The 26,788-nt window shown below is 51.3% G+C and overlaps 11 protein-coding genes across 11 annotated transcripts; 6 read left to right on the forward strand and 5 right to left on the reverse strand.

Moving 5' to 3' along the window:
- BCR37DRAFT_393699 (uncharacterized protein) lies at positions 1 to 810 on the forward strand (the record flags this gene model as incomplete). The annotated part of the gene is made up of 1 exon (XM_040871346.1): positions 1 to 810. The coding sequence occupies one exon, from the start codon at positions 1 to 3 to the stop codon at positions 808 to 810; it is 810 nt and encodes a 269-aa protein (XP_040724220.1).
- A 376-nt stretch (positions 811 to 1,186) lies between these two features.
- On the forward strand, positions 1,187 to 2,048 carry BCR37DRAFT_380996 (uncharacterized protein). Its single transcript, XM_040869591.1, has 2 exons — positions 1,187 to 1,641; positions 1,703 to 2,048. The coding sequence occupies exons 1-2, from the start codon at positions 1,325 to 1,327 to the stop codon at positions 1,878 to 1,880; spliced, it is 495 nt and encodes a 164-aa protein (XP_040724221.1). The 5' UTR covers positions 1,187 to 1,324; the 3' UTR covers positions 1,881 to 2,048.
- Positions 2,049 to 3,513: 1,465 nt separating this feature from the next.
- On the forward strand, positions 3,514 to 4,767 carry BCR37DRAFT_348890 (putative TOS1-like glycosyl hydrolase-domain-containing protein; the record flags this gene model as incomplete). The annotated part of the gene is made up of 1 exon (XM_040867880.1): positions 3,514 to 4,767. The coding sequence occupies one exon, from the start codon at positions 3,514 to 3,516 to the stop codon at positions 4,765 to 4,767; it is 1,254 nt and encodes a 417-aa protein (XP_040724222.1).
- Positions 4,768 to 4,869: 102 nt separating this feature from the next.
- BCR37DRAFT_381001 (Peroxin 13, N-terminal region-domain-containing protein) lies at positions 4,870 to 6,359 on the forward strand. Its single transcript, XM_040869592.1, has one exon. It carries the CDS (start codon positions 4,999 to 5,001, stop codon positions 6,301 to 6,303), a length of 1,305 nt encoding a protein of 434 aa, XP_040724223.1. The 5' UTR covers positions 4,870 to 4,998; the 3' UTR covers positions 6,304 to 6,359.
- BCR37DRAFT_388080 (uncharacterized protein) lies at positions 6,351 to 7,730 on the reverse strand (the record flags this gene model as incomplete). The annotated part of the gene is made up of 1 exon (XM_040870589.1): positions 6,351 to 7,730. The coding sequence occupies one exon, from the start codon at positions 7,728 to 7,730 to the stop codon at positions 6,351 to 6,353; it is 1,380 nt and encodes a 459-aa protein (XP_040724224.1).
- A 1,179-nt stretch (positions 7,731 to 8,909) lies between these two features.
- BCR37DRAFT_381004 (CPSF A subunit region-domain-containing protein) lies at positions 8,910 to 13,019 on the forward strand. Its single transcript, XM_040869593.1, has one exon. The coding sequence runs from the start codon at positions 8,981 to 8,983 to the stop codon at positions 12,974 to 12,976; it is 3,996 nt and encodes a 1,331-aa protein (XP_040724225.1). The 5' UTR covers positions 8,910 to 8,980; the 3' UTR covers positions 12,977 to 13,019.
- Positions 13,020 to 13,070: 51 nt separating this feature from the next.
- Positions 13,071 to 14,049, reverse strand: BCR37DRAFT_399411 (uncharacterized protein; the record flags this gene model as incomplete). Its single annotated transcript, XM_040871775.1, has 2 exons — positions 13,131 to 14,049; positions 13,071 to 13,084 (listed from the first exon to the last, which is right to left on the reverse strand). Exons 1-2 carry the CDS (start codon positions 14,029 to 14,031, stop codon positions 13,071 to 13,073), a joined length of 915 nt encoding a protein of 304 aa, XP_040724226.1. The 5' UTR covers positions 14,032 to 14,049.
- Positions 14,050 to 14,107: 58 nt separating this feature from the next.
- BCR37DRAFT_359297 (uncharacterized protein) lies at positions 14,108 to 17,713 on the reverse strand. Its single transcript, XM_040868214.1, has 2 exons — positions 17,478 to 17,713; positions 14,108 to 17,440 (listed from the first exon to the last, which is right to left on the reverse strand). The coding sequence occupies exons 1-2, from the start codon at positions 17,666 to 17,668 to the stop codon at positions 14,185 to 14,187; spliced, it is 3,447 nt and encodes a 1,148-aa protein (XP_040724227.1). The 5' UTR covers positions 17,669 to 17,713; the 3' UTR covers positions 14,108 to 14,184.
- Positions 17,714 to 18,358: 645 nt separating this feature from the next.
- On the forward strand, positions 18,359 to 19,891 carry BCR37DRAFT_340486 (Calreticulin family-domain-containing protein; the record flags this gene model as incomplete). Its single annotated transcript, XM_040867365.1, has 1 exon — positions 18,359 to 19,891. A coding segment is annotated over one exon (1,533 nt), but the record flags the coding sequence as incomplete, so codon positions are not given.
- Positions 19,892 to 20,083: 192 nt separating this feature from the next.
- BCR37DRAFT_403041 (acyl-CoA dehydrogenase/oxidase) lies at positions 20,084 to 22,531 on the reverse strand (the record flags this gene model as incomplete). The annotated part of the gene is made up of 3 exons (XM_040871962.1): positions 20,084 to 21,184; positions 21,218 to 22,107; positions 22,492 to 22,531. 3 exons carry the CDS (start codon positions 22,529 to 22,531, stop codon positions 20,084 to 20,086), a joined length of 2,031 nt encoding a protein of 676 aa, XP_040724229.1.
- A 2,058-nt stretch (positions 22,532 to 24,589) lies between these two features.
- On the reverse strand, positions 24,590 to 25,897 carry BCR37DRAFT_381009 (OAS-TL 2 protein). Its single transcript, XM_040869594.1, has one exon. It carries the CDS (start codon positions 25,850 to 25,852, stop codon positions 24,629 to 24,631), a length of 1,224 nt encoding a protein of 407 aa, XP_040724230.1. The 5' UTR covers positions 25,853 to 25,897; the 3' UTR covers positions 24,590 to 24,628.
- Positions 25,898 to 26,788: the final 891 nt, after the last annotated feature.

Below are 26,788 nucleotides of genomic sequence, written 5' to 3' on the forward strand. Positions count from 1 at the left end.
ATGGTGGGTCCAGCATTGCCGCCTGATCTGCTTGCAGCACGAGAGAAGCAGAGACAGGCACGGGCGACCAAGTTAAGTGAAGCGACCACAACAGAAGCTGCAACTATAACACATACAGACGACAGCGAACGGTCGAAGGCACCTCCTATTTCATCACAGGGCAAGGGCGATGCGAACGCGCTTATAAACGAGTCAGATGAAGAGGAAGACGATGATGTAGGACCTATGCTACCAGGCGATACGGCGCGCGAGGCACTCTACGCAGCGCGATCAAGTGCGCATCAAGGCCAAGACGACGATAGTGGTGCGATATCGACTTCAGCGACTGGCAAGCGGCAGCATTCAGACTGGATGACACAGCCGCCGAGTAAAGGAGATTGGGCTCAATCCATTGATACAACAAAGCTCAAGTCGCGTCAATTTGCGAGTAGTAAACCTGGTCGGCCTGGACCGCATCAGCAAGGTGGGTTTGATGCGGGCTGGACATCGGTTGCAGGGGAAGAAGTATCCAGAGCTGGCGAGACTGAAGCAGAGGAAGGGCCTGAATGGACAGCTGCTGCTGCTATTGAACTTCAGAAGCGACAAGAGGCAGAAAAGGCACAGGCGTCGCAGAACCGTGGCCCGTCTATGTACGAGCAGCACACGTTGAAGCGGAAACACATGAGCAAAGAGGACCGTGATGATCCGTCGAGTCGGCCGTTTGACAGATCAAAAGACATTGGGTCCGGTGTGAGCAGTAAGCGGACCAGAGAACTTGCACAGCGGTCAAAAGATATGTCGAGCATGTTTGGCGAGAGCAAGTTTCTTTGATGGCACGAAGGCTTGCACTTCACGTCGCCACGGCCGCGACAGAAGCAACTCGGAAGAGGCTCCTCCGATTGCGCTTGCTAAATGTCACATCAAGGGCTTCTGACTGTGCTATGATGCATCAGTTGAACACGCTGACGCGCCGTCAGGCAGACTGCTGTCTCTGCTACATTCACCCGGGCGAAGCTTCCTGTTATCGAATAGAGAAAAGTCGGGCTGACCTTTCTGGGATAAATCGCTGCTCGAAGCGTCCATATTGAGCATAAGCAGTATCATAAATGACTTGATGACTCCATGTCACTCACCTGCCCCCCTGTGACCCCTGTTCGGCCTCTGAGTGGAAATCTGACGCAGCCAAGAAATTGGCCAGCAAACATCACCACCACCCCAGCACGGCCCGCTCTCTATATCTGGCGCAACTCTCCCCCCGGCCATCTCTGCACCTGTCTTCCTCTTCGACAAGCACGCCTGCCAGAGCTCGGCACTACTTTGTGCGAATCATTCAACAAGAGGCAAAATGTATATCGACAAGCGCCAATTCTCCTACGGCTGGTATGACAATGGCTCCGGATACTACTGGAAGGAATGGGTCATCTTTGCGCTCATCCTCGTTGCTGTACTCTGCTTTATTCTGACTGCGCGCGCCATGGGCAGACGCCGTATCAATCAAGGCTTGGCACTACAAACCTGGCATAAATGGTTATTCCCTGCAAGGCTCCGTAATGGACCGCCCTATGCACCGGCCACTACTGCAGGTGTTGTATCTTATCATTCTGCTGTTGGCGGTCCAACGAGATTTGGTAATGGATCTGGGATTGCGCCGCCGCCACCGAGGTATGTTCCTATCGTTTGTGTGTCAAGAAGAGATCTTGTGTTTGCTAACTGCTTTCATCAGCTATGACCCATATGCGACCAACTTGCCGGCCTATCAACCAATCACGAAGGGCAATGGCGACCATCCAGAGTATGAAATGGTGTATACGACTCAGCCTGTGCAGGCAGACCATGGACGACCTAGTTCCTCCGGCGCACCTCCGCCACATATTCCCTCTCAACCACCCATGACGAGATGATAGTCTATCGAGCAGCTGACTGAGATGCATACATGTGGACACCGAGGTCTATCATTTTGGTATTTTTGATGTTTTTTTGGCATGCAGCTGTATAGCTGCTTCATGCTACGACCTTTGCGTGGCTCTTTTCTCTCTTCTGCGTTTCTACAATGGCTGTATATCTACTGCGTCTTGTTCGTTGCCTTTGCCCATGCTCTTGCCCTTGCTTCTCCATGACGTCCTCTCCCCTCTCTGCCCCAGACTCAGAATCACAAAAAAAGTCAACGCAACCAGCACAAGCACAAGCACAAGCACAAGAGAGTGACCAGCAAGGCGCATGCACTGTCCATGCTGCACGCGCAACCGCTCCAACAAGTCCTTTGCATGCCATCGATGCATCACTGCAAATCTCCGCACTTTCCGTCGGAAACTTCATGAAGCGCAACAAAAGACAGCCGGCGCTGCAGAACAGGTCGATCGCATGCTTGTCGCGCGACCAGTACTGACCTTGGAAAAGGCGGGTGAAGTTGCCAGCATCATTCGTGAGACTGCTTATGTACGGCGACTCGCTGAAGCGGGTATGACTTCTTTCAAGATAGTTCACACCCGCTTTTGCTGACACGATAGATCAAGTAAAGCTGGACGACTTGCAGAATCGACTTGCACGGCAGCGGCAAGCACTTGATCGTGCTCGGCGATTACTAGGTGAGTGCGATAGACAAACGCATCTCGTCAAGACACAAGCGCGTGCAAATCGGAAGGAATGGCGCATGCTGCATGATGGACTTGTAGCCTGTCGACAGCAGCGCGTCAAGGAGTGTCTTGACTTGTTCATGGTGCGTCAATCTCAAGATGGTATCTATGAAGTAGCTGGACGTCCTATACCACATCTACTCAAAATGCACAGTGAGTGCCTCTCTTCAGACGAGTGGCACGATGAGGCTGACCATAGAATCTACGGCTGAAGACATCTACTACAGTATTGAGAGGCTCACTTCGCTCGTTGTGCTACTGAGCGTCTACCTTAGCATTGTGCTGCCGTTCCAGATTCTACCACCGGGCCCTGATGAACCCTCACCTCGCATCGCACTACAGCCGCTAGAGGAACCAGTGACACTCTCGCTACATATGAATACACTCGACCAAGGCGACTATCTAGCCGCGTTACTCATCAATCTCCGCCTCCTGACGAATCCTGCTATCTTGTTAGCTGAAGACCTCGATCGTCACCTCGGGCACTGGGTTCTGGCGCTCAAGGATGATCCACAACTTGGCAGCCATAGTGATGCGAGTGCATTGAATTACATCCGTACAAAAGCAGCGGTTGAACAAGTTTTGGCGAGCTGGTCGCGGCGCATTGTGGAGGAGTGTGCGGTTCAGGATGCACAAGCGTGGGAGCAGGTTGAATTTGCGGATGTGCAGTGACGCAGCTATGGCCTTTATCCCATACATCTAGGCCATCCATTGGAAGACGGCATGGAAGACCTTTTGGTTCCTGAATTTCAGTTTCTGGCAGAGATGGCGGGTGACATTTCTCGAGATGGACCCACAAAATCGCACTTTTCACACTCAGGCACAGCAGCAGCAGGACATAGAAGAGGGGCACTTGGCCCACTTGGCATCTGCTGTTCTCATCACCACACTGTTCAACATCATGCTGTTCCAGCTCGCGACACTGCTTACTATCGCAGCTGCATCCAACTGTGTCAATGAAGGCGGAAACTGGTACTGCGACCAAACCAGTCAAATCACCTTCTCCGGTCTTGGCGGAACACCCGGCTCTTATGACCGCGTCTCAAATATGGATCCAGAGACTTGTACCTGCTCAAAAACGCCGCAGCCCTTTTCCGGGCCACTTTCACCGCTCGATGAAGACTTGTCGCTTCATTTCAGAGGGCCCATTGCTATCAAGCAATTTGCTGCGTATACGCTGCAAAGTCTACCACAAAGCAAAAAGAAGCGCGGCAAGCGAACCATCAAGGATCGTTTTGTGGATTTATTCAGACGGGAGCAGGTGGTGTATACTTTGATACCACCCATTTCATCACGTTATGCGGCATCAACACCGGTCGCTGTTGCATACCCGACAGAAACACCAGTAGCAGTAGTACCAACACCAGCACCCAGCGCACCTACCACAACAGCTGCAGCGATTGTACCGCCAGTTTCTACACCTACGCAAGTCGGCACAAGTTCCAGCTGGCAACGCAGTTCCTACTACAATGCACAATCTGCAACCTTGCAAAATGCCGTGTTTATGAACAACATGGGCGGTGTGAACGGTTCAGGAACGTGGTCACCGTGTTTTGGCAACTCTGTATCTTTTGCATCCGCCTCAGGGATGGGGTCTGCGCCAAACCCGGAAGTCTTGCAGGATATCACCTTACCCAGCAACACGGAAGTCATCCTCTTTTCTGGTGAACAGTGTACCACGGCCACGTGCGGCTACGTTGCACCCGGTGTGCCGGCATATCGTGGATTTAGTGGGCAAAACAAGATTTTCCTATTTGAATTCAGTATGCCACTGGATGGCGACCGTGGCTTCAATGGCGATATGCCAGCAATTTGGGCACTCAATGGACAAATCCCAAGGTCGCAGCAGTATGGTGGCTGCTCATGCTGGCAGACTGGGTGTGGCGAACTCGACTTGTTTGAGACGCTGAGTGCTGGTTCTGAGCGAATGATTGCAACGTTTCATTCAAGACCCGGACAAGGCGGTAGTACACCCAACTGGATCCAGCGGCCAACGGGTGGATCGATGAAAGCTGCTGTGGTGTTTTTGGGAGGCAGCAAGACAATCAAGCTGATTCACCTTGCTGATAGTGTGAATTTTGAAGGTGGGCTGTCACAGAGCTTGGTGGATTCATGGGACTTGTCTGGAGCGACGGCTGTGTCTCTCGTAGCGTAGATATGTAGCATCTTCAGCTATCCTCAAATCAGCCAGGTCCTCTGAGTGTGTGCCTGGTCTATTCCCCACACTGCACGCACAAAAAGCAAAAAAGCAGCACAAGCACAGGCCTCGGTTGGAGATACGCACAACAACACCCAGCAGCAACCAGACTAGAGTATCAGCTCAACGACCTTCTCTAGCCGGTTCTACTTAGCTTCTACTTCTAGTTCGCCACTGAGTCAATAGACTATGTCCCGGCCGAGTCCGCCAAAACCTTACGAACAAGCAGGCGCTGCCAACGCGTCAGCATCGACAGCCCTCGCTGCCCCTGCAGTCCCCTCACAGCTACCAGGCGCAGCATCGACTTCAGCTCATGCCGCATCGACTGCAGATCAAAGTTGTGGCGCCGCGCCGGCACTACCTGGACGACCGGTCGTTGGTGCTGCGAATGCGGCAGCAGGGATGGGCATGCCTGGTACGACTGGCTATGGCGCGACGGCAGGCGGATATGGGAGTGGTTATGGCAGTGGGTATGGGACCGGTGGGTATGGTGGATATGGCTCATCGATGGGTGGGTATGGCTCATCGATGGGTGGGTACGGTTCTAGCATGGGCGGGTACGGTTCTTCCATGTATGGCGGCGGTATGGGTTCTTATGGTGGTATGGGCTCGTATGGTGGATATGGCGGCGGCATGGGTTCCTATGGCGGTTATGGCGGTGGATATGGATCCATGGGTGGCCCCTACGGTGGCCAAATGGACCCCAATGACCCAAACTTCTCTCAACGCATGGCAGGCTCAACGCAGGCAACCTTCCAATTCATTCAAAGTATCGTTGGTGCGTTTGGTGGTTTTGCACAGATGCTGGAAAGTACCTTTATGGCGACGCATTCATCCTTCTTCGCCATGGTCAGTGTCGCCGAACAATTCGGCCATCTTCGCAATTCCATCGGCTCAGTTCTTGGTATTTTTGCATTGATGCGGTGGTGTCGCTCGCTCCTCGCAAAACTCACCGGTCGACCGTTGCCGAACCCTGACTTGTCAGCTGATGCATTCGCTCATTTCGCTGCTAATGGTGGTGGTCCCGATGGTCCTAATGCGCCCAAGATTTCAAGAAAACCATTGCTTGTGTTTTTGATGGCTGTTGTCGGCTTACCGTACCTCATGTCACGACTCATTCGGTCCATGACGGCCAGAGAAGAAGAAGCACGACAACGACAATTACAAGAAGAACACAACCTACAAACAGGTGCTGCGCTGGATCCTGCGCAACTCGAATTCTGCCGTGCGTTGTTTGACTTTGTGCCACAGGATGCAGCGATGGAGTTGCAGTTGCGCAAGGGCGATCTGGTGGCAATCTTGAGCAAAACAGATCCGATGGGCAATCCGTCCGCTTGGTGGCGTGGTCGATTGAGGGACGGCACAGTTGGGTATATCCCAAGCAACTACGTCGAAGTCATTCGCAAAGGGACAGCGGCGCCGATACAAGAAGGCCAAAAGCAAATCGAAACGCAACTCTCACCGGAGGAATTCACTCGCAACTTTGGTCAATGAAGAGGTTTTCAGAGTACATAGTATTAGATTATTGTCGTACACAAACTCTACTGCATGACGATATGGTCAAACATGCGTGACATGCGATCCTGTTGTCGTTTCTTCACCATTGCCGCATGTTGCGCAGCACGTTCACGCTGTACGACATCATCAGCAGCATCGTAGACCTGTGCACGCACGGCATCCTCCACCTCCTCCTGACTCGAACGTCTGCTAGGCGTTTCAAAGGTCGCAGGCAATTGTGGAACAGAGGAAGACGGCCGTATCCGACGAACAGGAGACGACATGGCTGGTGCGAGAGCCAGACGATCTCTAGATAGTGGTTCTTCAAATACAATGGCGCCCTGGATGAGTCGATGAACGGCTTGTCCAGATTCTGATTTCGGAAGGGGTTGTGCAGGGAGTGCCTTTTCAGTGGTGCTCGGTACGTGTTCTTGCTGCGCTGTGAAGACTGGCATGGCGTGAATGACTGCTGGTGGTGGTGTCATTGAACGCGTTTCCATCGACACTGCTGCTGCTTCTTCGTGCGTCGTCCAGATGGGACTCGCAGGAGCACTCGTTTCACCAGTCTTGTTGGATCCTGCCGACCCTTTGCGTGACCAAGACCCCAAATCACTCGCTGGTGATGCGCTCAAACTACCAGCAACGCGTTTCATGAAACCAAAAACAGATCGCTTCCGTGGTTGTCCATCCTTCTTCTTATGCTTTGAGGTGGCCGTGGCTGGAAGACTGGGGTCACTTTCGCCACTGGCGGTGCGTGAGCGAGGCACATCGCCTGCAAATTCCAATGAAGTCGTCGAGGCATGCTGAAGGCTCGAGACGCCTAGCCCAGCAACTGCACGTTCCGTGGCTCGATAACGAAGCTCATTTTCCTCAAGGTCACTATCTTCATCATCCATCTGCCAAGGCGCAGGTCCCAACTTGCGAATCTGAATACCACCAGCAATCGGAATCGGTGCAGAGCTGCGTTTATCACGACCTTGCTGGTAGGAATATCGCTGTGAGTCAAGCGTGTCAATCTCACTCTTGCCGTCATCATCGATATGGACCAATATCTCACGAAATGCAGCATACGCGCTGGTCCGACTGAAGCGTTTCGCGTCACCACCACCATCATTGGGGAGTGGTGGTGCGACGTCGCGCGGATGTGGTGTTTGTGTAACATGCATCTCCTGTGGCGCGTCAACCGCGACCGGCCGTCCTCGCTCGTGTGGGAAGCCTTCCAAGATTGCCGTTGTGATGCGCGCTGCTGATGCAGAGCTCTTGAGCTGTGAGTGGAGAGACGCGTCTGAGGGTTTGCTGCCCGGTAGATCAGTCATTGGGCGTGTAGATGGAATTGCATCCTGGATATGCGGTTGCATGGCATATCGCATGCGGAATGTATCGAATTGCCTGTCCTGCTGTGCGATGAATGCGTCGAGCGACATGACCGGGAGCTGTCTCTGTTGTAGCTAAGTAAATGCTGGGTAGATGATGGATCTGAGTAGGATCTGGCGTGTGTTGAGGTTGTTTTGGTCTGAACAAAGGAGAAGTTGACGAGTTTCGCGACAAAGAACAAGCAGACACTCAGCAGACACTCAGCTCTATATGGATGGGCAACGTACTCAGCGGACTCGCCGCCTTGCCGTTTCACGGCCTTCCATTACTGGGGTCCCTGCGCTTAACGCTCGTACGCTCGCAACCATCGGCCATGCTGTTGAGCGCATGCGCTTTTAGCCGGTACCCATAGATTAGGAAGTCAAGCTGTCAATCTGCCCGTCGCTAGCTCGCTTACAGTACCACGCTACCCGCTGTCCCGCATGAAGGATGTTCGTGAGCGTGTTGTCGTCGTTGACCTTGGTGTTGGGTCGCTTCACCTTAAGCTTGGTGTGCACAGACCCGGTGACCACCTGTCAAGGACTGCGGTCAGGCCTTACACCGGGGCCTTTCCAGCGACTACTACTCTTACTATTCTACTCTTTTCTAGTATGCCTAGAAGCTCACAGACCTTGTTACTAGCCTGATTGCTAGCTGCTAGACGGCTTTAGGCCGCATTGGTCGACCGTGTTTCACTTGCGCGTGCTGTTCCTGACGGCCAGTCCGCAACAAGCACTAACAAGCGGAAATCGAGCGCTAGCTCGCAACGACATTCACGGTCAAGAATAGATGACCTTGCCAATAAGCTATGGCATGACTTGAAGACGGCCCAGGTGTTATTTTTGCAGCTGATGACCGATCAAGCAACATCAAGAACGCCGCGCCGTAAAAGCATTCGCACCCTGCTGTCAAGAAAATTCCGTCGTCTATAGGCACATCTCAGGTGCTCCAGTCAGTCATAGACGGGACGGTCACTGAGACAGATAGAGTTATGGCTAACTATGTAAGCGATCATACCAAAGTCAAATCAAGCGTGGACGAACCAAACTGACTTGAGCCGTCCGCTACATAACGATGTGATTTCACTGAAGTCGTATGTGTCTTGACAAGAATTGAAAATGCATCTGCCTTGCACAGCTGCTAACCTGACCTACATCGTTCTTGGTCGATACGGCGAAGTGTATTTTCCATCTGAAAGGTGCGTAGCGTAGCCGAGGAAAACCGCAGCAGACGAGCCATCACATCGACGCTGTAGACACCCAAGCTGCTAGCTAGCAATTGTACAATGTTCTGGGCTTAAGTCCAAGTCTCCTCATACGTCATGAGCATCTACAGCTCAGAGACAGACCCGACTGTGGTCACAGATGCCGTATACCTCCACTTCACTGAGCGTGGCAGCAAACAGCTCGTGGTTGCTAAACGGTCATTGCTGCAAGTCTATACATTCATTCAGAAGCAGGAAGACCTATGTCAGCCACTACCGGAAGATGACATGAATGATGCTGTGGGACAGCCTGCTGATGCAGACGCTGACTTTGGAGCGAACTTGAAAATTACTGCAACCCAAAAGCAAACGGTTACAAAGCTTGTGCTTATTGCAGAGCTGAAGCTTGCGGGTACTATTACAGGCTTGGGAGTGGTTCGTCCCAAGGACTTTGCATCTACTGGCATCGAGTTGTTGCTAGTCTCCTTTGAGGTGGCTAAATTGTCTCTTCTTGCATGGAGCTCCGCAGAGCATACCATGACAACCATCAGTATTCATGCCTTTGAACGCGACGAATTCATGTCTTCTCTGCACAGCAAATCTCCCGGCGTCCTTCGCCTCGATCCGGCCTCGCGCGTGGCGACCTTGTCATTCTACGACCAACGATTCGCATTCTTGCCCATTGCTCAAGTCGATGAATTGCTTGCGGAAGATGAAGAAACAAAAGAAGGCGTCATTGTCAATTCATTCGTTTTGAGCATGAGCCAGCTGGAAGATGACATTGCTCAAATGATTGACTTCAATTACTTGGACGGGTACCGGGAGCCAACGATGGCGATTCTCTTCATGTCAGAAACGACAGCACCAGCCCTCAAAGACTGGCGCAAGGACACAATACAGCTCGTCGTGTTGACACTTGACATTCAAGCAGGCGCACGAACTGCCATCTTTGAGATTGACAAACTTCCTGCTGACTTACACACCATTTATCCGGTACCGGAGCCAGTCGGTGGATGTCTTCTGATTGGCAATAATGAGCTCATTTACGTCGACCCTGCTGCGAGAACGGTCGCACTGGCAGTCAACTCGTATGCAAAGCTTGCCTCAGACTACGACATGCGAGACTATGCACAGCTAGAACTCAAGCTCGAAGGTGCTCGTGCGGTTGCACTCAAGCATGACTCGCAACTTGATGGCATCTTTTTGTGCTTGGCAGATGCACGATTAGCATTGCTGACACTCAATATGGACGGACGCACCGTCAGCAGCTTACATTTGAAGGTCGTTTCTGCCGATTTTGGCGCAGATGCTCTGCAAGCCGTTGCATCCTGTGCGATTTTAGTGGATGGTAGAAGACTCTTTCTTGGCAGTGAGCTTGGCGACTCATCACTTGTTGCTTGGCAGAAGCGTGCACGGAAAGCAGAAGTCAGCGATGCTGTCCAAGATGTGGCTGAAGCAGATGATGATCTTGATGACTTGTACGGCGATGATGCAGCAACCAAGCAAATTCTTGGGTCAGAAACAACGACTTTCGATATTCGCTTCTCATTGCATGATAGCTTGCACAATTCTGGGCCAATCATCAGCATGACGCCAAGACCGCTGGTCAATGGCGAAAAGCAGGAAACCCGTGCGCCAGCAGAACTGGCTCTGATTGCTGGTCATGGCCGTTCCGGTAACCTGACATTTCTGCGGAAAAGCATTGAGCCCAATGTTGTGGGCAAATTTGATTCGCCTGCTTGGCAAGCGATGTGGACGCTTCGAACACGTTCACCGCAACTCGACTCGACTGATGTGCAAAATGCACTCGATACCTACCTTGTTGCTTCCAAAAAGACTGAAACACAAATCTTCACCATCGACGCGGCATTTGTTGAAAAGACTGATTCAGAGTTCGAGACGTCGGATGGTACCATTGCTGCTGGCACGGTGGATGGCAATACGTGTGTTGTGCAGATTTGCGCCGACATGATGCGGACCTATGATGCCGATCTCAAGCTGTTGCAGCTCATCCCAACACCCGAGACTTGTACGGTGGTGTCTGCGAGTATTGTCGATCCATTTGTTCTGTTGCTCCTGAGTACAGGCAAGGTTGCTATCTACACGACTGATGCACAGCGCGATTTGATTGAGGTACATCACAAGCTGGGAGGTAATCTGGCAAGTGCTGTGTTATTCAGACCAGCAAAGAGTTCCGTATTGGACTCTTGGTTGACTCCTTCGAAAAAGCGTAAACGAGCAGAGGATAGTGGCAAGCCTTCCTTGTGCTTTTCTGTTTCTAAAGATGGTACACTGGCTGTCCATCAAGTCCCAAGCATGTCATTGGTGTTTCAGCAAACGCACGTTGATTTCTTGCCTCGCATCCTCGACGGCGAGGAGCAGTCAGTCGGCTTCAAGCCAGCGTGTGAACCTATTGTGGAGATCCTCGTTGCTGACCTCGGCCAGAATGTCCTAGCACCACACCTGGTCCTGCGCAACAAGCTTGGAGACTTGACAATTTACAATATCGCACTAAATGAAAGCAAGGTGGTGTTCTTCAAAGTTGACAACCTCGCACTGACGCATCATGGAGAGGCCAAAGGGCAGACATTGATGACGTCTTGCACAGTTGGTGAATATGCTTGCGTCTTTGTCAAAGGAAAGCATCCGCATTGGATAATCCAGTCAGATCAGTCTCTACCGACCCTCTTTCCCGCTTCAACGGGTCCTGTACGAAGTTTTTCTGGTTTCAATACGCTCGACGCGCCAGAAGGATACATCTACTGCGATGCGCTCGACGTCATTCGCATCTGTACATTGCCGGACGGCTTCCGTTATGACCAACGTTGGAGCAGTCGTCACGTCAAACTCGGGTGTAATGTCGATGGCCTGGCGTATTTCCCAGAGCAACAATACTACGCACTGGCCACATCCCGACCAGCTCCCTATGAAATACGCGACGAAGACAATGAATCGCTTCCGCCGCCACAAGACAATGCAGCATTGCTACCGACATTCGATCGAGGCTCTCTCGAAGTGATGGACAATACGTATAAGCTGATTGATCGCTACGATTTTGCTGCCAACGAGCAAGTGTTGTGCCTCAAGTATGCTGCCATCAAGGTCCACACAGACGTTGGCAGCTCTGATCGACCCTGTATGGCTGTTGCAACTGGTATCTTTCGCGGTGAGGATCTCGCTATGCGTGGCGCCATTTACCTCTTTGAAGTGATTGACGCTGAGGTAGAAGCTGACAGTGATGAGAGCGTCCCTCGCTTGAGGATGGTTGTTCGCGAGGAAATCAAGGCTGCTGCAACGACGTTGTGTGAATTGGACGGCTATCTCGTTGCTGCTCAGGGACACAAAGTGCTTGTGCGTTCACTCGAAGAGGATGAGCGACTTGCGCCTGTTGGATTCATTGATCTTGGCCTCTACTCAACCACTGCAAAGGCTCTGCGCAACACTGTATTGTTTGGCGATATTCAGCAAGGGCTGCGCTTTGTAGGCTTTCAAGAAGAGCCGTATCGGCTCGTCCTTTTTGGCAGGGATTACGAAGGACTTGATGTTGTGGATGCCGATTTTATGGTTCACGGCAAGGCACTGTACTTTGTCGCGAGCGATCCTAATGGTAATTTGGTGGTTATGCAATATGATCCCGACAATTCAGCGTCCATTGCAGGAACGCATCTCGTTCGCAAAGGAGATATACATGCTGGGAAGCAAATCACTTGTATGTCAACAGTTGCACTGCTACCATCGCAAGACGACATCAAGGCAGATTCCGACAGACAAGTCGATAGCACAGTTGTGTTGTGTGGTGGCAGAGATGGTTCCCTCAGCACAATGACACCCGTGTCAGAGCGCGTCTTTCGGCGCTTGTATACAGTGCAGACGCATCTGTCCGGGTCGCTGCTTTTGCCAGCTTGTCTGAATGAGCGCGAATATCGGCATTCTCATGTGGCTGATAAGCAAACGAGTAATGCCCTGCGTGGAATTCTTGATTGCGATTTCATCAAGCAGTTTGCTGGACTCGATGCGATTGCAAAGGCAGAGGTGGCCAAGAAGTGTGCAGTGAGCGCCGATGGTGTGCTGGACGATTTACAGGATCTGCAGCGAGCGACGAGTTGGTTCTAGGGTGTCTATGAGATACCTTCCATAGAAGCAATATGATCTGTGAGCTGCTTTCTTAATTGTTCCACGGCCTCGATGATTACGACCTTGTTGTTGTTTATAGTCTCCGCACTTCCCGTGACGGATGCCTGTAATGCTTGAATGCTCGTCTGCCAACGGTCAATCTCAATCTGTCGTTCTTGGATGGATTGCTCAAGAGATGCAATGACAGAAGCGGAGTTGGCTGCATCATGATGCACATCCGCCAAGTCTCGTAGTCTGTCGAGGACAGGTCCAACAAGAACTGCATGCGCTTGTATTTCCCGCGTTGCAGAAAAGAGGCTTTCGAGCTGTGCGGCTTGTGGATGCTCGTTGATGATCTTTGCAGTACTTGCTAGTTTCCCAAGCTTCAAGATGAGCGCAGCTCGATCTTCCTCTTTGCTGGTCAAGAGTGCCAATTGACGCACTAGTAGTGCTAGTTGAGGCACGCTCAAATGGACTTGTTCAAGTGCTGCGCGCGGCGTGCTCCCAGTTGATTGAGCTCGTGCTTGTCGTTGCTCAAGCTGTGAAAGACGCGCTTCTAGCAAGGAGACTTTTTGCAACAGCGCTTGAGATGCACGACTCGTTGCTGTAGACTCTTCGGATTTGACATGGATTGAATCTAGCGATGCAGTCAGCTCATCCAGTGAGCCATCTGTCGTAGTCTGTCCATCTGCTTGCTGCAGAGATAATTCTTCAACTTCACGCTTGAGACGTGCTAGTCGTTCATGCGGCGTTTCACGAACGCGACCAGCCTGCCAGCTCGTAGACGCACCACGAATCGCAACTTCATCCGCATTAGGCAGCGCAACAGGCGCCAACAAGATATGACGATCAAAGAATTGCCTTGCAACCACGGGATCATTTGGAGCATGGTCAATCAAGTGAGCATCTTGAGAGCTGTATTCTGGTGGTGCAGTGTAGTCGTCTTCCTTGGCTGCATGACGCGTTGAATCAACGGCTGGGGATTCAAAAATTTCTGGTTCATCTGTAGTTCTGAGCGGCAGGAAGCCTTGTTGTATAATATGTAGCTCTGGCATTATAGCAGCGCCAACATGAGTAGTTGTGTAGGAGAAGAGTGTGGTGTCGACAGCGCCAATGCAACACCACAAAACAAAGAGTATGCAAAGGTAATAATAATCTATATCAGGGGAGTGGGATAAGAATGGGAAATAGCAGGGTCCACACGATATCTAGAGCATCTTGCCACCGACAAATTCGCTCCACCGCTTGACTTCAGTCGGCACACCGCCTTGTCCCAACGTCGGCACTTTATCCTCGAGTGCTTGAGCAAAGAGAACAGCGCACTTGGCATCATTGATGAGTGGGATGTTGAAGTCGACACAGTTGCGTCGCTGGACATAATCTTCATCCAAGAGATCACGACCTCGTGTCGCAGCCAGATTGATGACACAGTCAATCTCATACTTTTGGAAGACTGCCCGCAGTAGCCGTTTGTTGGTCTTGGGGAATTCAATCAGGGTGACGGCATCTTTGCCAAGCACCTTGTCGATGGTTGCTTGGACTTCGGCGTTACTCGCATAGAACTTATAGCCCATGGGGTGTAGGATTTTGCTGACTTCTGCAAGCTCAGGCTTCGTCACATCACCACCAAACAAGATACCATTTCCAGGTTTCGGCACCTTGAAGTTTTGCGTTGATTGCAAGGCCGTCCAGTAAGCTTCCTTGACATCTTTACCAAAACACGCAACTTCACCGGTAGAGGCCATTTCAACGCCCAAGAATGGATCAGCACCAGCGAGACGCGTCCATGAGAACTGTGGTACTTTAATGGCCACATAATCGCGCTTCACCTTCATCAAGTCAACGGGCTCTGGTACATTCTTACCCACCAACGCACGTGTAGCCACATCAATAAAGTTGGTACCGAGAATCTTGGAGACAAAGGGGAAAGAGCGGGATGCACGCAAATTGCATTCAATCACCTTGAGGAGTGGTTCACCACCTGACGGGCTCTCTGCCATGATGATTTGCATGTTGAAGGGTCCTGTAATCTTGAATCCCTTGGCAACACGCACAGCGATATCCTTGAGTCGAGCCATGAGTGTACCATCCAAGCCAATTGGTGGCAAGATGAGGGTCGCATCGCCTGAGTGTACACCGGCATTCTCAACATGCTCCGAGACTGCATGGACGAGCAAGTTGCCCTTAGAGGCAACGGCATCCACATCAATCTCCTTGGCGCCTTGAATGAATTTTGTAATGACAACAGGGTGATCTGGCGAGACAGCAGCAGCATTCGTCAAACGGTCTTCAAGCGAAGCTTCAGAGTGGATAACAGACATGGCTGCACCCGACAACACATAACTCGGACGAACAAGGACGGGATACCCGACTTCATTGGCAAATTCTCGTGCTTCATCCATGGAGCTGAGTTCCTTCCAGGCTGGTTGATCCACGCCGATACTATCGAGGATTTGGGAAAACTTGTAACGATCCTCCGCAGAATCGATATCCTTTGGATCTGTACCGAGCACCGTGGCGCCTTGTTCTTGCAGCTTGAGGGCGATATTTTGTGGCAATTGTCCACCAACAGACACGACAACACCCGCAGCGCTTTCCATTTCATAGATATCCATGACACGTTCATAATTGAGTTCCTCAAAGTACAAACGATCACACTCGTCGAAGTCAGTGGAAACGGTTTCCGGGTTGTAATTGACCATGATTGTCTTTTTCCCAACTTTGCGCAACGCTCGCGTGCACGAAACACCACACCAGTCAAATTCAACGGAAGAACCAATACGATACACACCGGAACCGAGAACCATGGTGCCATGCTCGTTGAACTCGACGTCATGCGTGCTGGCGTTATACGTGGTGTAGAGGTAATTTGTATTTGCCGGAAATTCCGCAGCCAGTGTATCGATACGTTTAACCCAAGGCTTGATGTTGAAGGATTTTCGACGAGCGCGCACAGCGAGTTCATCACTACCAACCGCATCTGCAATTTGACGATCTGAGAAACCGTGTTTCTTTGCACGCAGCATGATTTCTTGATTCAAGCCAAATAGTGATCCAATAGCTTCCAACTCACGCTGTACTTGAACGATATTTTCGAGTTTGTAGAGGAACCAAGGGTCGATGCGGGAGAGTTCATGGATACGTTCGACTGAGTAATTGGCATCGAGCATGGCATTGCCAACGGCAAATAATCGTTGATCCGTTGGTACAGCGAGGGCATGATCGAGATCCTTGACAGGGAGTGATTGGAAACCCTTGAAGCCAGGATCCACTTGACGAATGGCTTTTTGCAGAGATTCCTCAAATGTACGACCAATGGCCATCACTTCACCCACTGACTTCATGGCAGATCCAATCTCGCGGTTGACGTATTGGAATTTGGCCAAATCCCAACGAGGAATTTTCGTTACAATGTAATCGAGGGACGGTTCGAAATTGGCTGTAGTGGTCTTGGTCACGGCATTGGGGAGTTCCGGTAGTGTATGTCCGAGTGCAATTTTGGCAGCAGTGTACGCGAGTGGGTAACCGGTTGCTTTGGACGCCAATGCAGAAGATCGCGAGAGACGTGCGTTGACTTCAATCACGCGGTACTCCAAACCAGACGGATGCAGAGCATATTGACAATTGCATTCACCCACAACACCGAGATGCCGAATGATTTTGATGGCAGCTGTACGCAGCATGTGGTATTCCTCATCCGAGAGCGTTTGCGAGGGAGCAACGACAATGGAATCACCGGTGTGTGTACCGAGTGGGTCGAAATTCTCCATATTGCAGACGGTGATGCAGTTGTTGGCAGCATCGCGCACCACCTCATACTCCACCTCCTTCCAGCCCTTGAGTGACTTTTCCACGAGAATTTGAGGGGTGAGGGAGAGTGAGCGAGCCGACAAGTCACGCAACTCCTCTTCATTATCAGCGAAACCCGAACCCAGACCACCGAGTGAGTAGGCGGAACGAATAATGACAGGGTAACCGATCTGAGCGGCTGATTTGAGTGCATCATCGACAGTCTCCACGGCAACGGATTCAGCGACTGGGATATTGATTTCACCGAGTGCTTTGGAGAACAAGTCTCGGTCTTCCGAGGTTTCGAGGGTTTTGATGGGTGTGCCGAGGACTTTAACGCCAAGTCGCTCGAGAATACCCATTTTATCCAGAGCGATACCGACGTTGAGGGCTGTTTGACCACCGAATGTCAATAAGATGCCATCTGGCCGTTCGCGTTCGAGGATGTGTGAGATGTACTCGGGTGTGACGGGGAGGTAGTAGACTTCATCCGCGAGGAAGTGTGAGGTTTGGATGGTTGCGATGTTGGGATTGATGAGGATTGTCTCGACTTGGGATTCCTTGAGGGCCTTGATGGCCTGTGAGCCCGAGTAGTCGAATTCCCCTGCCTGGCCGATGGAGAGACCACCGGAGCCCACGACCAGGACCTTTTTGACGTCTACTTTTTTGAGGGGTCTGCCGTTAGCTTGTTGTTTGATGGTGGTTTATATACTGCTTGAAGATGACATTATTGGCGTAGTCCTGCAAGTCTGGTTTGTGGTCGACGACACCTGCATGTCTTGGGATGGAGGTGGTGAGGGCTCGTTTGAGGTGTTTTTTAGTGACGAGTGCCCTGTTGAGGGATGAGAGTGCTCTGGAGTGTTTTGAGCAGGCAAGAGAGAGGGGCCGCATGGAGAAGACCATGGCTGCTGGAGGCCCTTCTCTTGTGGGTGTGGTGTAGTGTCGTTTGTTCTTTCTTTTTTGATCCGTTATCAGACAGCAGCAGGCAGTCAGTCAGTTCAGTTGTGCTTATCGTGCAGGTCAGATGGGAAGCAGGCAGCGGCAGTCTCTTTCTTTCTCTCTCTACTAGCATTCTCTCTCTCTCTAGTATTTACAGCATCCTCTATAATGTATACATATAGTGCATAACTATTACCTACCTTTCATCAATGCCAGGACCAGGTACCAGCTATATCCACTCTATCCACTCTATCAGTATCCACTCTATTAGAATATTCCATCTCTACTTCTCAATACTAGTCAATAGCACTCAGTAGATAACACCCTCCTGGAACACTCTAGATGCCACGTCACCCCCTTAACCGCCTCTATTTGTGACTGCTTCCCCGTCCTCCTGCCACGCAACTACAAATCCGAACAGCAACGCAACTCTCTACCCATTCAATCCATCAACAGCAGATGCGTGTCTCCATCCTTGCACTCTCCGCCCTCACAGCGGCAGTCAGGGCTAATGGTATGCCAGACTTGGACGATGAAGCCATCCAAAAAATCATGGCCAGTTCGCCCGATCAACTCAAGGCTCAAGCGGGTCTGGCTGGCGATACACCAGGCACTGAGAGCACTGAGAAGCCTACGCCTGTGGTGCAGGTTCCCCTGTCGACCTTCACGCCTACCGCCATGAAGGCTCCATTTTTGGAGCAATTCGCGGATGCTTCCTGGGAGCAGCGTTGGAACCCAAGTGCCAAAACGTCCGGTGACGATGGGCATGAGGAGATGAACTACGTGGGTCGTTGGAACGTGGAAGAACCTACCGTGTACAAGGGTATGGAAGGGGATGCAGGCTTGGTGTTGAAGGATGATGCGCGTCGTCATGCCATTTCATCGGCTTTTAAAAAGTCCTTTGACAACAAAGACGGTACCCTCGTGTTGCAGTATGAAGTCAAGATGCAAAAGGGACTCGAGTGCGGTGGTGCCTACCTCAAGCTCCTCACCGTCTCGCCTGAGGGTATTGCTGCCAAGGAGTTTTCCGGTGATACACCCTACACCATCATGTTTGGTCCAGACAAGTGTGGTGCCACCAACAAAATTCACTTCATCTTCAGGCACCTCAACCCCATCACCAAGAAGTATGAGGAGAAACACCTCACCTCTCCACCTACCGCCAAAATCTCAAAACTCTCAACCTTGTACACGCTCATTGTCAAGCCTGACCAGACGTTTGATATCAAAGTCAACAACAAGTCTGTCAAGAAGGGTTCTCTCCTGGAAGACTTCACACCTTCCGTCAACCCCTCCAAGGAGATTGATGATCCAAGTGACAAGAAGCCCGAGACGTGGGTGGATGAAGCCGAGATTGATGATCCTACAGCCACCAAGCCTGATGACTGGGATGAAGACGCACCAGAAGAGATTGAGGATGCAGAAGCAGTCAAGCCAGAAGGTTGGCAGGATGATGAACCACAAACCGTTGCAGACCCAGAAGCAACGAAACCCGCAGACTGGGATGATGAGGAAGATGGCACGTGGCTCGCACCCACCATTCAAAACCCCAAGTGCAGTGTTGGTTGTGGTCCATGGAAGCGTCCTATGATCAAGAACCCAGCCTACAAAGGTCCCTGGTCTGCTCCAAAGATTGATAACCCAGCCTACAAGGGTGAATGGAGTCCTGCCAAGATCCCCAACCCCGACTACTATGAAGACTTGACACCGGCCAACTTTGAGCCCATGTCGGGTATTGGCTTTGAGTTGTGGACGATGCAGGGTGATATCTTGTTTGACAACATCCTCCTCACCCATGATGAATCACAAGCACAAGAACTCTCAAAGGACTGGCAAGTCAAGTTCAAGGCTGAGGAAGCTCAAGATAATGCCGCTAATGCCGCTGCATCGGATGAAGCAAAGGACAAGTTCAAGGATACCTATGTGTCGAGCTTCTTGGAGAACCCACTCGGTTACGTCAAGCAGGAGGTGGGTCGTTTCATTCAGCTGGTTCAAGTGGATCCCGTGTATGCCGTCAAGGAATTACCTCAAATTGCAGGTGGTTTGATTGCTGCGCTTGTGACGCTCCTTGCATTGCTCGGTTCGTTGGTGGGTGTGTTGGGTGCTGGTGCACCAGCCGTGAAGAAGGCCGGTAAGAAGGCTGAGACCAAGGCTGTGACATTGAAGGAAAAAGTGGCCTCGGAAGTGGAAGCCTCGCCTAACCCGGGAGAGGCTGTTGTCTCGGGCACTGATACTGATTCACCTGCTTTGGCTGCCAAGAAGCGTCATCAGTAGACATTTACGTTCACCATCACACGTTAGCTAGCTCACGTAGATTCAAGTCCATTGAACCAAAAAAAAAATCAAAGTCAAGTGAACAAAAACAATGCATCTACACAACTAAAGGGAAGGCTTGGATTGTGCCTTGAATGCAGCAATCAACAGCTCACTCTGTGCTTCACCACGCACGAGTTCTGCAGAACGATAATCATTGTTGATGATGGATGCATTCGCAGGCTCGCGCGATGCACGATCAATCATATCAGGGTAGACATTTCCATCAAACCTACCCAAGGAGCTCTGCAGCAAAAAGTCTGGAAAGTCAAATGCATCCACCAACGGCACAGCATTCGGCCTGACTTGTGCAAGTGCTTTGAGAATCTCCACTTTGGTCTCCTCATACAAGCCCTGTGAGAAACAACCAGCAGCAAAGAACTCTGCAGCCTTGGACTCAAGAGTCGTCAAGGCAAACAAGTTGAAGAGTGGTTCAATCACAGAACGCAAGGGTTTACCCTGTGCAAGTTGTTCGTCTGTGGTCAGGGCTTGCCAAAAGTACTTGACAAGCATGTACTCGCAATGCGCCATGCCCATCTCATAAATCTCGTGCAACAAAGAGTTCCATGTCTCGCCGAGCTGGTCACGACGACGAGCAACTTGAGCGACTGCATACGCTGCACGATGACCAAAGAGCTTCACCAAATACTGACCATCTTGAATCATACCCTTCAATTTGAAGTGTGGGTCGTTTTGGTAGTTGAGGAGGTACTCAATGGTTGGGTTCGTGATGGATTTCTTGACATGTCCAGGACGTTGAGCAAACACGTAACGTGCCGTTTTGAGGAGGTAGGTACCGAGTTGCTGAGAGAGAATTTGCGAGTCACCCTCCCATGTCACTTCAGGGAGGTAGTCCTGGTAGGCGTGTGCGAGACCGGAAAACATGGAGAATCCATGACCACCGCAAGCGCGACGAGCCACTTCAATGGCACCAACAGCCGTTGTCGTGGACCAAATCTTGAGACCCGATGAGGTTGCGTGCAAGTCTGCAAGAAGCTCAAAGTTGCCCTTGGACATTTGCTTCATATTGGTCTCATACAACCTACCCATCTGCAAACCAACATAGTGCAAAGCAAACGACTGTGCAAGAATGGGGAAGAGTCGGTATTGCGTCGTGGAGTAGTTAATGACGGGTGTCTCACCAGACTGGTCCTTTGCGTCTTTATCCTGGAATTGACGACGAATAGAGCAGTATCGCACGGCAATCGTGGCTGAGCGTGCCAGAACCAATCGAGCGTGCATAACAATACGAGAACGCACCCAAGTCATGGTACCGTAGGCCAACTTTGCATTTGCTGGTTTGAGGTATTGTCCCGTGTTGCGGTCAATGCTAGCATACTTGGCCAACATGTTGATGTGAGGAATGCGAACATGGTCAAACTGGAGGAAACCATTGTCCATTGTGTTGTAACCAAACTTGGGACCCAAATCACCGACAGTCACGCCCTTGAGGGGTTTGTGTGTCTTCAAGTCACGAATATTGACAATGAAGGGGTGAGGACCGAGGTTCTTGCCCTTGACAATGAGCTGACACATGACGGCGGCGTGGTTGGCAGTACGACCCAGCGAGCCAATCCACCACTTGGTGGCCGTCAAGGTTGGGGTATTGATTTCAAACTCCTGCGACGCTTCAATCCAAGTGGCTGTGGTTTCGAGTCCACGCACATTGGAGCCGTGACCGAGTTCAGTCTGTGCATAACAACCAATGTGATCATAGGCAATAGCTGGTTTCTCGAAGAGTTCCTTTTGCTCGTCGTTTGTTTGATCACGAAGGGTGATCAAGTACATGGACTTGTGGAGACCATACGGTCCTGGCTCATCCACCAAAAAGTCAGCCATAGCAATATCATCCATGTTCCAATCATGCTGCTTTGCGAGTTGGGTGGATCGTTTTCCACGCTCGAGCGCACGCTTGAGACGGTCTGCGCGGCCTTGGTAGTAGTTGACTGATTTGTTGAAGATGGGCTCTGCTTCAAGGAGAGCAAGAATCTTGGCCTTGCGGTCGAGGTACTCCTTGCCGTAGATGTAGACGGAGAGCTCTTTAGGGTCAAAGGTGGCCTTTGCGCGCTCTGCGGCGAGTGCTTCTGGGCCTGTGGAGGTCAGTTATGCATGCATTGGGAATGGACGATGATATGTACCTGTTGGGGAGATGAGGGGAAGGTCCCTTGTCTGCATTGCCTTTGGCATCTGCTTGTCGTCCATGGCCATGATGTTGAATGGATGGATGGAGATGAGGAGTGGTATCTGGGGATGGTCTGGCTCTTATGTAATTGCCCCGGAACTGCGGAGAGAATCGCCCACCGAATTGCTGCTGCCGTGCCATCTGAAGAGAGGAGCCTCGGCACAAATTCATCCCGAGGCAGAAGAGACTGAAGAGTATACAAGCTAGAACTAGACTAGACTAGACTAGAATTGCTCATCCGCATCAGGGCACTCCTCAGTCCCATGCAGACCATACCGCCCACAGCACGCACACCACAGCCGCCCCTCCTTGTCCATCCGGGGCGGCGTCATCGTCTCTGCTTCCTCCTTGACCCGCGCAACACTGCTCCCCTGCCGACCAGCCATACTATTTGTAGCCTGACCCGTCTCCTGCTTCTGCTGCGGCGTACCAAATACATCCTTGCACTGCAGCATGTCATGTCCCGTCTTGCCACAAAACTCACAGACACTGTGACCAGCACTTGCAGGCTCCACACAATCATCCTCATTGTCCGTCAACCTCCCCCGTGGTGGCCGCGGCGAACGTAACGGGTCAGGCGTCCGTGATGGCGCAGGAATACGTATCGACAATGACGGCGATGTTGTGAGAGATGTCGACCGAGATGCAGCACGTGCGGGCAAGGACGCTTGCTCAATCTGCATGATTGTATCTTCCAACTGCCTCTCCAATTCTGCATAGCGATCTTCAAGGATCATGCGCTGTTCTCGTTCTTGCAACAATTGACGCTCCATATCAGAACTCTTGGATGCAGCAAGTTCGCGCTCAAGTGCGTGGATTCTTGCTTTCGCTTGCTGCTCTTTCTGTGCAGCTGTCCGTTGGATACGTGCAGCTTCCTCCTCCAGCCGCTTAACTTCTCCCTCGAGCATACCAAAGGCCGATGCACGCTGCGGGTGGCCTTGCGGTAGTTGATCCAAGGAAGACCGTTTACTCACCTGCTTTGGCACGTCGCTGCTGCCTTGTGCAAGAGCTGCTGTGCGAGAAGCAATCACTTCATCATGAAGTCGTATATTCTCTTGTTCCAGTTCAGCGATCCTGCCATGTGCAATGTCCATGGCTTCTTTCGCTTGCTCACTACCACGCTGCATCTCATCACAGACCTGCTCGAGCGCAGAGACTTGCCTTGCCACTTCAATAGGATTCAACGAATCCGTCCCAGCAGAACTGAGGAGACGTTCTTCCAAATCACTGCGTTGCTCCTCCATCTCTGCAATTCGCCGTTCATGCAGCATTTTCAACTGCTCAATTGTCTGCTCCTGGTGCTCCGTGACCGCTTGAAAGTCTCGACGTCGCTCAGCAGCTTCCTCCCGTAATTGTAGGATCTTGTCATCTCGCTCAGCCAATGCTTCTTGCAAAGCGCGAATCGTCTCTTGTTCGTCCGTATGGTCAGCGGATGCCATGTAGGCTTCAAGTTCTTTCACTGTCATCATCATTTCATCCATTTCCTGCGCTTGTACTGCTTTTGCCTTTAACAAACGAGCATGTTGCGCTTCAAGTGCGGCAAGTTGTTCTTGGAGCCGTGCATTGTCATTGAGGAGTTGTTGGTGCTGTTGTGCTTGTTGCTGATGGACTTCTTCTGAGCGGGGCGGTGGACCTGCTGCAGACAACGATAGTCGAGACTCGGGACGGACGTTGTACGTTCGACTTGAAATACGTTGATGGGATCCCGATGCAGTACGTGGTGGTGGGCCCAATCCCAATCCCGTCATGGTCGGCGGTTGCATGCCAGACAAGGGATGCTTTGTACCACCAGCAGAAACCTGAGACTCTCGCTTCCGAATAGTCTCTAGTATTTGACACTTCCCTTGTGGTGCGAATAGCCCAGACGTGGGTGTCTTTGTATTGAAATACCGCTGACCTTTATGAGTACCGTCGTTTCTCCCTTTATTCGCATGTTCTGCATCGAGGTCGATACCGAGAAAGGTACCTTCTCGATCAGCGACTGGGCCGACGTATTGTACGATACCATGGTACCCGCCTGGAACTTCAACGCGATCACCGACATCAGCAATAGGCAAGTCCGGTGAGTTTGCATGCGGGTCCGTCGCGGATGATGGCGTCAATGAGTCGCGTCGCAGGAAGATGTTGTTTGAGGTCGTGCGCATTGTACCAGGACGCGGCGTCATGGTCGCCGGTTGGAGAGAAGTGCGTGTATTCGGTCGGTTAGCCATACTGGAGACGCGTCTATTTTGCGACGTGGACATGTCTTTCTTTTTTTACCAGACAGGGATGAGGTTTATTACGAGTGAGGTAGCATCGAGTGGATGCGACCTTGTGCAGGCTGGGCCCCTTGGGCTACGAGCGTGTGTGTTTGTGTGTCTTTGTGTTGTGCGGTGTCGCCTGTTTTTGTTCCTGAATCATGCGAAAGGGTCACTCACTACGGTACTATTCTACCAAGGAAATACCATTCTACGACCGTCAAACCGTAGTGACGCTTCAGAAGTCAAGTCATGCGACGCCAGGTATGCAGTATTGTGAAACTTGGACAAGTGTCGCGTCCCAGGATCACAGAGAATCGTCACTATCCGATGACCGGGACCCATCTGCTCTGCCATGCGTACAGCAGCCACACAATTGACGGCACTTGAACTCCCCAAAAACAAGCCATCGTGTTGCATGAGATACTGCGACATGGCTACCGCTTCCCTATCCGTCACACGAATCGCCTGGTCCAAGAGTGGCAAACCAGCTGCAAAATTGCGTGTAAGCCTATTCAAGCCAATGCCTTCCACAACCGTGTCCACCTGACTTCGTCTGCGCGTCCCTTCTCTTTCAGTGTCTGCAAAAAGCACACCTTGCTGAACCTTGTTGAAGAGACCACTACCCTGTGGATCTGCGAGCACAATTTGCAGCCCTGGAATAGCAGGCTTCAATCGTCTTGCAATACCAGTGAGGGTGCCACCTGTGCCTGCACCAGCCACAAAAGCATCCATCTTGCCTTGTGTCTGAGCTAGTATTTCCACAGCCGTCCCAGCATAATGAGCTTGCCAATTCGCTTCCGTCTCAAATTGATCAGCAAAGAGGCCTTGACCGGGTCTTGTAGGGTCTGCTGAATGCGCTGCAGCAAGTGCTCGTGCGCGATTTACGAATTGCCCACGATCCACAATCGAAGCTGGTCGAACACGTTCAACGATCGCTCCGAGGGATTGCAATAGACTTGCCTTTTCAGCAGCTTGATCATCAGGCATGACAATATGTGCGGTATACCCGCGTGCTCGACACAGCCAAGCAAGTGAAATGCCAGTACTGCCGACCGTCCCTTCATACACAACATCGCCACGACCTGGTACGAGCAAGCCTGCTGCTTCGCCTTGTTTCAGGATAGCCAGAGCAACACGGTCTTTGGGAGAGCCACCAGGATTGAGAAATTCTGCCTTGCCGAGAATCTCACAACCTGTGGCGTCACTCAGTGACTTGATACGGATGAGCGGGGTATTGCCAATAGCATCGTCAAGTCCATTGGCGATGAGCGGTGATGCAGGAGCAGTAGCTTGTGTATCTAGAGTACTTGTAGCAGCACCAGCGGCGCTTTGACGGAGCAAATAAGTCAGTAGAGACCCAGCAGCAAGGCCTGCAGCTAGATAGAAGAGTGTCCTATCATTTTGGCTATTCATGCCATGTGTACATGCAGGCAGAGTGAATTCGTTTGTAGTAAGTTCTGATGGGTTTCTAGCCTGCTGTCGACTTGCGACAACCAGAAAGCCAGCGCTACCAGCAACAACGCATACTCGCGATCGCTGCTAGCATATGGCAATGTACAATGGCGGAGAAGCCTGGCGCTATGCTTCTAAAGAATAAATGAGCTCATCATGGCAAGGCTAGAATGTCCTTAAAGGCATCTCAGCTCTCGACTGTCACGAACACAAGGCACCCGCTCTCGCAGCTGGGAAAGTATAGTGAACGACTGAAATCTTGATCTAAAATGTAGCCATATCAAGTCCTGGTCGACCATCCAGAAGGCTAAATGTGCTTTGAGTGTGGCTCTCCAGAAGCGCATATGAAATCACCTATCTGGTACAAAGAAACAAGCAAGCCTGGCGCAAAGTATTGCCACCGCTGCTTTGTCCAGCAGCAGAAGCTACGTGTCCAGCACGCAGACTCTATGTGCACAAGCCTCATCAGGTGAATCACCGATTTGCCTGCCGAGGTCATCAGAGGAGCACTGCGCAGGTCCGACACTTCATCTTGAATGCTGTTTTGTTGCAAACACAACCAAGCATTACAAGCACGTAGAGAAATGGCACGACCTTTGTATCTGCCCTTGACGGGAAAGCACCTCAAGTGTTCCTTAGTCAACTCATCTGAGTTCATGATACAGCAAGACTTCGCCAAGAAGCATGATCATTAAGCCTGTGACTGCTGAGCCACCGTAAAATATATTAGATGCATAGGTCGGAAGACACATCCTAGCTGCAGTGCTCTGTCCATCACCACAGCTCAGGCTCTATCCACACGACAAGATGGTCTCATGATGCAGTAACCAAGTTGTCCTTGTATTTACCGTGTTTGGCAGTCACAGGCCTTCAGATGGCGCCCAAATCACATTTTTT

This window comes from Protomyces lactucae-debilis (genome assembly GCF_002105105.1).
Source record: "Protomyces lactucae-debilis strain 12-1054 chromosome Unknown BCR37scaffold_13, whole genome shotgun sequence".
Classification (NCBI taxonomy): Eukaryota; Fungi; Ascomycota; class Taphrinomycetes; order Taphrinales; family Protomycetaceae; genus Protomyces; species Protomyces lactucae-debilis.